This window comes from Corythoichthys intestinalis, unplaced genomic scaffold, assembly GCF_030265065.1.
Source record: "Corythoichthys intestinalis isolate RoL2023-P3 unplaced genomic scaffold, ASM3026506v1 HiC_scaffold_25, whole genome shotgun sequence".
In the NCBI taxonomy this organism is placed as follows: Eukaryota; Metazoa; Chordata; class Actinopteri; order Syngnathiformes; family Syngnathidae; genus Corythoichthys; species Corythoichthys intestinalis.
In genome coordinates this window covers 4676570-4690645 of record NW_026651594.1, presented here as the reverse complement: position 1 = coordinate 4690645, position 14076 = coordinate 4676570, and the positions used below count along the sequence as shown (strand labels likewise).

The 14076-nt window shown below is 43.3% G+C and overlaps 1 protein-coding gene across 8 annotated transcripts in view; it reads right to left on the bottom strand.

Annotated features, from left to right (window-relative positions):
- Positions 1-14076, bottom strand: part of LOC130911305 (zinc finger protein 79-like) — a 76411-nt gene that overhangs the window by 42544 nt on the left and 19791 nt on the right. For 6 of the 8 annotated variants that reach the window (XM_057829181.1, XM_057829178.1, XM_057829180.1 and 3 more), the window contains one exon: positions 12139-12243. The exons of the other annotated variants lie outside the window; for them this stretch is intronic. In XM_057829181.1, the coding sequence (XP_057685164.1) occupies positions 12139-12201 (63 nt within the window). In that variant the 5' untranslated portion in view covers positions 12202-12243. The remainder of the gene's footprint in view (positions 1-12138; positions 12244-14076) is intronic. 8 annotated transcript variants of the gene reach the window in all.

Genomic DNA, 14076 nt, shown 5'->3' with positions numbered 1-14076 from the left:
TTCTGGATGACGAGCAATTATCTCTCGTGAGTAAAGACGCACCTTCCAACACTTAGAACCACGGTACAACATGCCCAGCCGTCATTACATCCTTGAGCGATTCGGCCTTGGAAGATTCGAGAACGATTCACAAACATCCATATTCCGATTATTGAAATATGTCAAGTAAAGTGGAACTAATACACAGCCCGGTCTTCGGTACGCAGTGAGGAACAGACCGCATTGTGTCCCCAGAGTAAACATCATGCTCGTCATAGACCCGGGTAATGCCAATGCTCAACTCATGGCTTTGGCTTAACTCATGCCGCTAGATAAAAAAACACAAGAATACGTGACGGCAGCTGACAGCCGCTACATACTACGTCAACATCATTTAACTGTAGATAATACATATCATATGTATATAGAACTAGATGCAAAATGACAGACACGACGGTGTTAGCAACACATTTGAAAACTAGATGCGAAATGACAGTCTTGTCAGCGTTAGTAAACAGCGGCCATCTTAAAGCAGGAGACTTCCCTAGAAGGCTGTTGTAGCGAACCTTCCAAGCAAACCTAATTAACTTTTTGTCTAAAATACTCCTAGATCGCATACTCCACAATCTTGACTTGAATCTTCAAAACAGTTTTAAACCTTTCACATGTCGAAAGTAGACAGAAGGGGAAATTACGGAATAACGGGAGCAATTTTAACAGCTTTAACAGTTGATTCGCAACATTAAATTAATTGAATGTAGTTTAAAGCTGCTGATATAGAATGGGGACTTGAGTATTTTATTTACAGTTTTAAACTGTTCACTTGATACTGAAACAGTCGCATTCGTCCTAAACCCGATACTGGAGCCGGAAGTCACTCATTTTCATGGCGAGAGATTCAAAAATTGAATATATAAACCAATTGCTTCCACACATCCGAGCAGTCAATTTCATTCAGGAGCATAAAACACTCCGTGAAATATGAAATAAACATGCTTTTTGGTGTCATACGCACTTTAAAACAATCTGAAAAGTAACTCCCACAAAGACACTGCGGTTTAAATGGAATTGACTTCATATAATCAGTGATGGTAATGGGATTGAAACAGTGTAGTCCGAACGGCTAATCCACTGGATGTTTTAGAACAGGGGTCCACAACGACCGGGCCGCGGACCGGTACCGGTCCGTGGCGCATTTGGTACTGGGCCGCGCAGAAATAATAAATAATTTCTTCACGACTGCATTCTGGCCAAATGACTTTGGCCTGTGCCGCTTAACACACCAATATCCCTTTCTACTCTAGATATACAACTACAGGATAGGAGGTCGTCATAGAAATGCATTGATTGGACTGTTAAGGCCCAAGTACACTGCATGCGTGATCGTTGCGGTTCCGGTCTGGTTCAGTGTTGACTGCGTGCCACGCAGTCCGTCAAAAACAGTCAAATCATACCGGCTGCTGCACGGCTGCGGTCCGCCAACTCTGTCTCCTCGTGAGCTCTCGCGTGATCGCGCGCGATAATGTGCCATTTAAATCAACGACAAACAGACGGAGTCTGTAGTATGTACTCATCAGAGAAGCAGAGAGAGAGCACATTTTTTTCCTTGCATATTGATATTGTAACGTTTGCTAAGCGGAAGTTTGGCCGCGAAAACAACACACGAGCTTCAACGCCTTTTTCCTCTTTTTCTTTATTAACTTCCCGCCACCTCACCAATGCAATAACAACAACTACAGTGGGAAGAACAAGTATTTGATACACTGCCAATGGGTTTTCCCATTGTCAGTGTATCAAATACTTGTTCTCCCCACTGTATTTACACTGACGCTAGCCCCGCGTTGGTGCATAAACTAACCCACCGATGACAGCCCCGGTCGGCACAACACCGGCGACGCTACAATATTTTAGTTGTGTCTGTCTCTTAATTCCAGATTGACTGCATCATGTTGAGATCAGGGCTCCGTGTGTGGAGGGAAGGGGGGCTATTATGCCCTTGGTTGTGTCGGTGCGTTTATATCTTTGTGCACATTTAAAATTTATGGCACATAACATCCCATAGAGCTGTTATCATCATCGGCGATCACTCGTAATCGAGTATGATAGTCCACCTGGGGGGGAGGTGTTATTTGTGGGTCCTCAGATGGCTGAAAAGTCCAATTCTAGAACCACAGACTTTCGTGCAGTGTGGGCATGGGTATGTGTTACTGGGGGTGGAATATGATGTGGCCTCATGGGTGGCAGTTTTCCTCTCCTTCCTGCGCTGTCTTTTGACTGTGGCAGCCCGGCGGAGATTAAGTTCATGGAATGTGGCTCCTTTGCATAGACTGTCTCTCCATGCAGACCTATTTTGGGCAAGGTCTTCCCAGCAAGCGCTGTTGATGTTGAACTGCTTGAGGCAGTTTCTTATGTTATCCTTGTAGCGCTTCTTCTGCCCTCCAGGAGCTCTCTGGCCTGTCAGCAGCTCTGAATAAAGGACCTGTTTGGGCAGCCGCGTGTCTGGCATTCGGACAACATGGCCGGTCCATCTGAGTTGATGTTTAATGACGGTGGTGCTAATGCTGTCTATGTTTGCCTCCTCGAGTACCCTGACATTTGTGCGCTTCTGGTTCCACGTGATGTGCAGGATTTTACGTAGGCACCTCTGGTGGTAGGACTCCAGAGCTTTTACGTGCCTGCTGTAAGTGGTCCATGTCTCTGCTCCGTATAGAAGTGTAGGCATGATAACAGCCTTGTAGACAAGGATTTTTGTCCTTGCCAGCAGGTCGGGATTTTCAAAGACCCTTCTTCGGAGCTTTGCAAACGCTCCTCCGGCACAGTAAATTCGATGGCGTACCTCAGAGTCAATGTCTGCGCTTGAGGAGAGGTGGCTGCCCAGGTAGGAAAACTGGTCCACATTTTCAAGGACTGTGTTGTCGATCATTATTGTTGGCGGGGTTATGGTGGAATCTCGTTGAGGCTGATAGAGCACCTTGGTCTTTTTAACATTTATGGCCATTCCTAGGAGCTTGTATGCTCTAGCAAAAGCATCAAGTATGGTCTGGAGATCTTTCTCTTTGTGGGCGACGATGGCATTGTCATCTGCGTATTGCAGTTCCACAATAGAGGTATTGGAGATCTTCGTCTTGGCCTTGAAACGGTTAAGATTGAAAAGCTTGCCATCTGTTCTGTAAATGATCTGGACTCCAGGGGGTAGACTGTTACTAATTAGGTGGAGAATGGCTGCAATGAAGACGGAAAACAGGGTAGGGGCAATTATACATCCTTGTTTGACCCCAGTTGCCACCTTGAAAGGCTCAGTCTCACTTCCACTGCAGAGAACTGTTGCTGACATGTTGTCATGCAGGAGCCGCAAGATCCTGATGTACTTGTCTGGACATCCACTTTTTGATAGGATTTTCCAGAGAGCCTCACGGTTTACAGAGTCAAACGCCTTTGATAGATCGATGAAGGCCATGTATAGTGGTTGCTTTTGTTCCTTGCATTTCTCTTGTAATTGTCTAGCTGTGAAGATCATATCTGCTGTGCCTCGGGCAGAACGGAAACCACACTGGGACTCAGGTAGGATTTCTTCAGATGTTTGATGTAGCCTCTTTAACAGAATGCGGGCAATGATCTTTCCAGTTGTAGAGAGGAGTGAGATGCCCCTGTAGTTTCCACAGTCTGCCTTGTCCCCCTTTTTGAACAGGATTACAATGAGTGCATCTCTAAGATCTGCAGGTATTGCCTCCCTGTCCCAGATTTTATTGATGAAAGCATGCATGTGCCGAAGAAGGTTGTTCCCTCCGGCCTTCAGGATTTCAGCTGGAATTCCATCAGGACCAGCAGCTTTGTTGTTTCGTAGCTTTGCGATGGCATCTTGAACCTCCAACAGGTTTGGTGCATCACCCATGCATTCCTTCACGGGCCTCTGTGGGATTTTGTCAAGGACCTCCTCATTGACTGTTGCTCTCTGATTAAAGAGTTCCTCAAAATGTTCTTTCCAGCAGGTCCTGATCTCGTCGTCTGTCTTCAAGATGTTCTGTCCGTCCTTGGACCAGAGGGTGCTTGATATCTGATGACTGGGTCCATATACAGCTTTGGTCGCATTGAAGAAGCCCTTTGTGTCCCCTGCTTCGGCAAGTTCTTGAATTTCCCTGGCTTTCTCTGTCCACCATTGGTTTTTAAGCACCCTTACCCGACGTTGGACGCAGGCTTTGGCCCTGGCATGAGCTTCCCTCTTGTCCTGGCATGAGATGTCTTTCTGCCAGGCACAGAAAGCCTGCCGTTTTTGGGAAATTAGTTGTTCGATTTCCTCGTCGTTTTCGTCAAACCAGTCTTGGTTTCTCTTAGTTTTTAAACCGAGGACTTCTTGGCCAGTGTTAAGGATGGTGGTTTTCAAAGAGCTCCAGTGTGCCTCAACATCATCAGGATACACAGGTGGCAAGTTGTCATTTATAGCAGCTTGGAGTAGCTCCTGTGTCTCAGGCTTTCCCAGGTTCCTGATGTTGAGGCAGGGGCGCTGTTGCTTTTTCCTCCCTCTCCTTTTGGGCATCAGTCTGATGGCCATGATTGATCGAATTAGGCGATGGTCTGTCCAGCATCCATCTGTACAGGACATTGCCCTGGTTAGATGTACATCACGCCGGTCCCTAGTTCTGACGATTATGAAATCAATCAGATGCCAATGTCCTGAACGTGGATGCATCCAGGAGGTCTTAAATTTGTCTTTCTGTCTGAAGAGGGTGTTGGTGATAGTGAGATTGTGTTCTACACACTTGGTCAGAAGGAGAATCCCATTGGAGTTGATGTTACCTACACCCTCTTTCCCAATGGTGCTAGTCCATGTTCCATGGTCCCGACCAACTCTGGCATTGAAATCCCCCAGAAGGATGATTTGGATGAGCTGTTATAAACAACTGATAAATAATCTGTCATATTTATAAAATGGATAGCGAATTATATACGACACAACTAAAAAAAACGCATACTTGGAATTGGTGTCTGAACACTGCAGATTCATGTGCCCAGCGCAAACTGTTGTTTTTTCTATGAAGAGTCAAGTGAAATTTAGGGAAGAAAGAGAAACGTCTTGAATAGACCACCAGGTCGAAACTTGTGGGTGTCTCTTTTTTCTCTTTCGTACTTTTCCCCCTCGACTCGGTATACAAACAGAGATTGTTTGTGCGCCGGGCACGAGAATTTCTGGAGTGGAACCACTTCCAGATACGCTGTTTTTTTTTGTTTTCCCCCCCCCCTTGCTTAGCATGTCGTGTGTTTGATATCATTGCCATAAAAACACACATAATAGGACACTTTGCAGTTTCGCTTTTAATGGTGTCCTTATAGTAACGATCTGCTGCATCGTATATCACTTTGTGACTTTCCACCTCCATGATGAAGCGCTCATCATCCATCTTCGCTCGTATTTAAACCGTGATTAGGCACCTGGGCTCTCGACGTCAGGCCCAGCTCCGCCCATTTTGTCGGATGCGTGTCCGGCAGAAATATAAAATAGCCTATACCATCCGGCGGCCATGCGGCACGCTGGACGTGGTTCGCAGTCAATCCGGAGCACTGACGCGGCCGGTATACGTTGAACAATAGGATATAATGGGAACGGATTGCCTCCTGCGCTATTTTTTACCGGAGTCGGACCGGAACCGCAACGATCACGCATGCAGTGTACTTGGGCCTTTAGCAGTACATCTTGTTTTGTATTTCTATGTGCGCTTGGCCTCGATAATAACGTACGACGTAGGTCGTCGCCCATCACATTTGTTCCCGGAAATAATTAGCCCCCACACTAGAATAACTGAAAAACAGACGTCTTTGGACAGATTTTTTACGGGGAAAAGGGAACTTGACGAGCCAGAAGATGACCCTACAACCTCAAAGAAAACAAAGTCAGTGCTACTTCCTAATCACTAAAGACCCACGAACTGCGAAGGAGTGGATTCGTGACCCATATGTGAATAAACCGAGTGATTCGAGCCCGTCTGTGCAACAGGAATATCAGCTTGTAGAGATCGCAAATTACGGTGATCTTCAACATACATTTGAGACAACAACTCTACTAGAGCTGAAACGAATACTCGAGCAACTCGAGTTTAAAAACTGATCCGAGTAATTTTATTCACCTCGAGTAATCGTTTATTATGACAGCTCTAAGCATCACGTTTTGCTCGGACTACTTTTAATGCAGGACAACGCGCTGATGTCACGTGCGGAGAGGAGGAAGGGAAAAAAAAAAAAAACACTGCAGCCGACAGCCGCTACAAACGACGCCGACGTTGCTAAATTCTAGCCCGCACGATGCTATGTTGGTAGCAGGTAGCGTCTGATGCGTCTCATAGAGATCACATGTATGTTGAACTAGATGCGCATGACAGACTTGGCTGTGTCTGGGCAGCGTTAGTAAACAGCCGCCATCTTAAAGCAGTAGAGCGCTAAGCGCTAATAAAGAGCGCTAAGCGCTAATAAATAAGATTAACGTTACTGTCACTACTGGCTCATGTAACATTAGCCCTGCGGAGGGCTAGGTTTCTATTAATTATGACCACTGTCGATGCGTGGCTAACGTGTCTTACATACAGGGTTTAACATAACATAGCATTGTGGAGTGATGAGGGTGTAAAATAAAAACTTAATAATGCTCACTATCAATTTTAGCTCAGTAGTCATTGCTGGATAAAACACCAAGTAACACTGGTCCCTAATGTGCTCCAATACAGCCTGTATCATACATTTATTTTGAACACTGCAAAAACACAAAATCCTATCAGGACTTACAGTTTAGACTAACTTAAAACTTACCGTAAATTCCGGACCATTGAGCGCCCCGGATTACAAGCCTCACCCAGTACATTTTTAAGGGAGAAAGAATTTTGTACATACATAAGCCTCTCCTGCCTATAAGCCGCGTGTGCCCACATATTAAACTGAAATATTTATAAAGAAATACACAGTTTTCCAGGTTTAAATACCATATTTTAACAAATCGGGTTATGATACAGCGCATGACTTACAGGTAAGGGAGGTGCGGAAGAGCAAGAGACGTGCTGTCGTTGGTGTTGCGGGTGTGTCTCTGTGTGTGCGTCGGCTGCTAGAGGCAGCAGTCGTGTGTTGTTCGACGAGTTTCCAAAATAAAGAATTGCAACCTAACTTAACGGGTTACTATTTGTCATCGTTACAATACCTTAACTTTTCTTTCCAAACAGCGCCAGCAACACGGCACTTAGCTGACTCCTCAAGCTCACTCCTTAGCGTGTCGTCCTCTTCATCACGCAGCAGACCGGCTTTTCGAAACCCGTTGGTGATGGATTTTTTTTCACGCTGCTCCACGCTGTCAGACTTTTGCAAAAGTTGCTCTTCGCATACGACCACTTTTGTAAACGATCTGACGCCGCTGGCCATCCAAGCCTTCAATTCAACTCGGCACATCATATCCATTTCTTCTAGCATGATGCGGGTATGCTAATTCTTGCCTGGCACGGCCAGACTGTTCTCCGTGTGTTTTTCAAACATGTTGAATAAACTCCGCTCTCCTCGTATGTTTACTTCCGCGCGCAATTCCCTCGTCTCGCCCGTCGCTGATTGGTCCACTCCGCTGTCTGTTTGCTGTGGCTTGCTCCGCTCTGAAAATTTTATCCGCTTAATGGTGGCCAGACTCAATAGCTGGAACAGCGGTGAGTCTGGAGTACCAGGCTATGCTAATTCTACGAATGCACAAAGATGAGGGTCTGCTACTTTTTTTCGTGCACAAGGACACAAACTTAAAATACTTGTAAGAGTGCCAACTAGCGTCTTCCTCGACACACATATTCCACGTGTCTTATGCTTGCATTTTATGTTCGAGCGCTCCTGGCGGTCGTTAGAAAAATTGATAAATTGGCCGCATCATTGCATACGCTGCAGGATTCAAAATGAGGGAAAAAAGTAGCGGCTTGTAATCCGGAATTTACGGTAACTAGAACTTAAAAATGGCTGGACACAAACAGAAATTCAATTGAAACACGTGAGAAAAAAAAAAATCCTAACTTTTAAGTGATGTGTGTTATCAAGCGTAATGGCATTTTTAGGTATATATATATATATATTAGGGCTGTCAAAATTATCGCGTTAACGGGCGTTAATTAATGTTTTTAATTAATCACGTTAAAATATTTGACGCAATTAACGCACGTTTGCCCCGCTCAGACAGATTTAAATGTCAGTACAGTGAAAGGCCAACTTGTTAATTGTGTTTTATGGCGTTTTTTCGCCCTCTGCTGGCGCTTGGGTGTGACTTGCGTATGTTATCTGGCGTAATGTCGCCCTCTGCTGGCGATTCGGTGCAGCTGATTATTTGGGTTTCGGTGCGCTTTTCTGACGTGATTATATGTCGACGCGAACGCGCACTAATAGACAGTGCTATTCAGACCAGCTAACGTCTGCATCCAGTATTCTGTGGCAGTTCTCAGCCTCATCACACTGTTTGTGTCTAATACATGCATCGCTTGTGAGTTTTATTCCTCCTTTGTTCAAGTTCATGAGCATTATAATGTTATTGGTGATGTGTATTTGAATTTGTTCACATATATGGTGAAATGCAGTTACATTGTTAGATGCTTGTGAGCTAATTGGCTAGTGCTACTGCTCAAATGGACACGTGTGTGTACATTTTATGTTATTTTGTGATTTATGCAAGTTATTGACACATTGCCTTATTTTCAGTTTTACAAAAATACAAGAAACGTGCTCCTGTCAAAAAGAGATGACTTCAGTTTTTTGATTGAAAATTTTACAAATGTTATTAAAACGAAAACATTAAGAGGGGTTTTAATATAAAATTTCTATAACTTGTACTAACATTCATCTTTTAAGAACTACAAGTCTTTCTATCCATGGATCACTTTAACAGAATGTTAATAATGTTAATGCCATCTTGTTGATTTATTGTTATAATAAACAAATACAGTCCTTATGTACCATATGTTGAATGTATATATCCATCTTGTCATATCTTTCCATTCGAAAATAAAGACATTGACCTAAAATGGTTCAAGATTAATAGTTTTTTAGCACCGTTGGATATCATTGAGAGTGCAACTGAATATAAAAGAGGGCTTTTTTCACCGTCACAAAAGCTTTGGAAGCAAAAATTTTTAAGGGTGCAAAATTTGACAGAACACCGGTCCGTGAAAAAAAGACCCAAATCACACCGGTCCGTGGTGCAAAAAAGGTTGGGGACCCCTGTTTTAGAGCATGGACCAGGTCAGCATGATCGCATCACTGACTGATGAATTGGGAGGGCTGTACCCTTGCTTGAGCCATTGCGTTGACAGTGCCCATCTCAACAGTGAACTGTGAGAAATTTCTCTGCTGTTAACACAGTAAGACATTTGGTCAACTGTATAATGTACAGAACTGTACAACGTCAGAGATGCTTGTATAATTTCATTTCTTTGATCTTTTTTTATTCTTTTGTAGGTGAAAACAGACCTGAGGAACAGGCTGCAAGGGGACTGGAAGCATGCCTTACATTGACTATAAATGTGACCACCGATTGCCGATTTCCCTTATGAAAAAGCCTACAAATGAGACACGGAGAAGTCCTACATCATACATTTTAAAGGCCAAATGTGAAGTAAGGTTGGCCAACCATGTTTTTGAATAATATCAATGGCTAAACGATTATAAGCATATTTTCGTTATCTTTTTTAACGCAACCCTTCCAGATTCTTTGTTTAACCCATAGCAACGCCCTTGACCACGAAAATGCTTTTCTTCGACAATCTTCAGAAATCTTCGGAATTTACGTCACACCGAGAACTGCGAGGGAAGTCCGCCATACACACAGTATTGTTGCATTGCTTCTCGGTAAGATGCCATGACGGTGTGTGGCAATGTATTGTTCTCAATCTAAAGAAAAGTTGTATGAGTGGCTGAAGGATAGCAGGGCACGTGAATGGACATCTTTTGTTCGTACTAGGCGAATGAATTTCACGCGATCATCGTGTCGTGATCTCTGCTACAAGGACTTCGATGATGCCTGCTTCCTCAACCAGTCTGCTTATGATCAAGGATTTGCAAAAAAGTAAGTGTGATTTTTGGATAGATGACTGATGACTAGGGATGGGAATTGATACGATTTTTCCGATTCCGATTCCATTATCGATATTGCTTAATGATTCGATTCCTTATCGATTCTAATTTTGGGAAAAAGAAGAACAAACGTTTTGATTGGCATCGAGTTTGTTTAATCAGAAGTCACAACCTTACAAACTCACAACGAGGTCAACGAGGGTGGCGTGGCTCAGTGGTAGAGTAGTTGTCCCCCAACCCAGAGGTTGTGGGTTAAATTCTCCGCCCTGATGAACTCGTCTAAGTGTCCTTGAGCAAGACACTGAACCCCAAGTTGCTCCTGGTGCTGCGTCACTAGTAGGTGGATGGCGAGACAGTGTAAAGCGCTTTGAGCGCCTTGAAAGGTGGAAAAGCGCTATATAAGTATAACACCATTTACCAAAAGAGGCCCAAAGCCTCAATGTTAACTGTGGCGATAAGTGGCAAATGCACAAGAATGTGTAGCATTTTTCTAATAGAAATAAATAATATTGGCATATACAGTAGGTCGTTGTTCTGCCTTTGGCAACATGTGTTAAGCAGAAAGCAGCCCCAAACCTTTTACTGTGAGGGCCACATAACCTTTCTCTTCTCTGATGAGGGGCCGGGGTCAGTTTGTAACAGAAAAAGTGCGACGATTGCAGAAGTGCCTAAATGTAAAAAATTATTGTTTTTCAGAAAGCCACAATCAAATAACCTTTTCTGGATTCTTCACGGAACAAAAGTAAATGAAATAGAAATAATAATATAATATAATAATAATAAATAATAATAAGCACACTAATAATTAAATAGATAATAACCAAATAACCCTCTGCGAGTTCCTCACAGAAAAAGGCCAGGAAATAACACTATTGAGTAAAAAAAAAAAAAAAATTCAAAATGCTCTCTGGTATTGTTTAGAGCAGGGGTCTCCAACCCAGTCCTCAAGGCCCACTGTGGGTCCTGGTTTTTGTTCCAGCCGATCCAGCAGAGACAGTTGAACCAATGAGGCTTCTGCTAAAACAAGCCACACCTGACTCCAATCAACTGATTGCACTTGTAAAACACCAGATTGGGGAAAATGTGTTGTCATGGTGTTTGGTAGGAGTGAAATCCTGCACCCACAGTGGGCCTTTGTGGAATAGGTTGGCGACCCCTGGTTTAGAGGGCCGGACCAAATGTGGAGGCGGGCCGTATCCAGCCGTAGTTTGGGGACCCATGTGTTAAAGTGTATTATTTATCATTATATTGAAATGCATGCCTTTTAGTTTTTATGGTGCTTTCACGCTCAAGTGGGGGCGCCCTTGCGCTTCCTCATGCGAAGAAGAATGCGCTCACGTGAAGAAGAGGGCGCTTACACGCGAAGAAGTGCCGCATCCAAGCGAGTGAGCGAGTTAGTGAGAGAGGGAAACACTGCTACGAGCCTATGTTCTTTGTTAAAGGGTATGACAACACCTGGGGAAATGCTAATATTCCATCATTTATCCATCAACGCATGCCTTTTGAATTCATATCATGCCACTTTGTGTAATTACACACATCGCAACACGAAGAAAATGATAGAAATTAGGTCGATTGTCAATCTAGCACATTGTGTGCGTGACGTCACTGTACGGAAACAACCAGGCTCAGTGCTTAGTACTGAATGGCGGCGATGATGGCGGACAATTTTGTTTTTAGTTGCAGCGAAGAATCAGACGTAACGAACATTCATTTAATGGTGACGAGGAGAGCTATGAAGCTTTCTTTGGTGTTTTGGGTTATCAATTTGAGCCCAAACGAAAGCCAATGCAGCCTAATGAAAGGATCATTGAGGGGAGCAATCACACTGATGAAACATCGGCGGCAACAGAATCACCGAATGGTTTGTTTTGCATTTCTTTTTATGAAGCTGATACACCGTGACCGCAAAATGAAGTAATGTATAGAATAATTATCATTTAATATGCTATCATCGGTTTCGCTCTGCCAACCGACACAAATATGAATGGGATTAGAGGATTTGTTCTCTATATTTTACGAGTGATAATTTATACATGTGTCCAGTCCTATATCCAATGCGTGATATGTTTTTTATTATAAAAGAGTACTCACTCTGGCCATTTCCCTCCTTTGCTTTGCTTGGGGTGGTGGGGTGGTCTCATCAGAGCCAGTCATCGTCCTCTTTCTTGTTATCTCGGGACATTTAGGTGGCTGCGCCTGTAGGCAGGCACCGCATCTGCTTTCAGCAGCAATTTCTTAGCAAAACCTGATTTCATTTGTCCATAGTTCATATAGCTTTCAGGTGTAAAATGCGCACCACACAAAACCGTGCCGGAGGCTGGGCCTGCAAAATTAGCCCTCTTAGCACTGATGAACTTTACTCATTGTCTGCGTAGTCCAGCTTTTTCTCACGTTCGGGAACTCATGGGTACTACATTGCGACAAATGGCTATTTGTAAACCACATAAACAAACGGACAAATGTACGCATGCACGCAATGATAAAACGCAGCCGTGAAAATTCTCGCCCTCATTTTTATTTACCGTGCGATAAATGGACTTTGTATATATTGCGACAGGGTTAGCAACTTTAATAAAACATGTCGTTAGTTAGTTAGAGGGCCTGACAATCTGCCAGCTTATAATTGTCTCTGGTCGTCTTCCAAAATTACAACTGCGTGATGGCGCTTTAGGTGTTCATTCACGGCCGACGTGCAGCCAAGCTTGGCATTCAAGAGACAGGACACAACAGTGTACCCTCCTTTGTTTCATTGAAATAAGTCTTTCCCCGCTTGCATACCAAGCGTCCGACATTAATAAAAATCTCCCGACCCCCCCAACCCTTAAAAATGTTCTCCTTGGATCTACACAATTAACGTAGGACACCCTTTTTTACTTCAAAACAGTGAAATTGTCCGAAAGGTGAGAGATTTTCATGCCTGTATCTGGTGAACATTATATAGCATTTAAGCTAGCGGACGTTTGCTATGCAAGTTAGTCAAATGTTGCATTGTTGCAAATGGATAACTTGCATAGCAGAAGTCCGCAAGCATAAATGCTATAGAATGCTAATATAGGGTGACCAAAAGTCTTCTTTTGCCTGGACATGTCCAATTTTTACATCCTGCCCGAGGCATCCTACCGGGTTTTTTAAATGGATGAAAATGTCCGATTTTCATTATTTTTTACGGGACAATTAGCGTGTGTTGAAATGGACTGACGCTTTGCACAGATTACCACTGTACTGTGCTGCCTGTGACAATACATTTACATTTTTTGTGCATGCGTGAGCAGTCACAGACTGGCTTTATTATGGCAGGCATCATTCCCAAACAAACCTTCGTCAAGACAGGCGCTCATAGGCAAACGGTATGCACACTTGCTAAATTTACCTTTCAGCAACTGACTTCTGTTGAAGCTTTGTACTGGTGTGATTTGTAAAATCTAGAGCTGTCCCGACTAGTCGACATAGTCAACGTCATCGATGACGTAAATCCGTCGACGAGCACAACATCCCGTCGACGGTTAATGAAGGGGTAAAAAAAATATATGCGTGGAAAGTTCAGAATGTCGGATGCTCTGTATGCAAGCGGCACAAAGCTAAAAAAAAAAACGCACCAGTGTCCAAAACATTGACTTATTTCAAAGAAACAAAGGAGGGTACACTCTTCTGTCCTGTCTCTTCAATGCCAAGCTTGGCTGCACATCGGCCGTGAATTAACACCTCAAGCGCCGTCACCCAGTTTGTAAATTTTTTTTTTTTTTTCATTTTCTGTACACCAGAGGGTGCTGTCGCCTTACTAAATAATAATGTTTCATTGACAATGGGCCTATGAAGTGCTATTAGTATTGTTCTTAATGCTAACTGAAAGGTTTATTTCATGTTATGGTTTATTTTATGGTATAGAAAATTATATAAGGTTAAAAGGTCATAAATATATAAAGTGTATACAGTGATTGCACTCAAGAGAGATTGTCAATGATAAGGTAATAAAATAAGGTAAAGGCAATTCATATAGGCAATTCATTGATATATAAATAAGTTTTAACC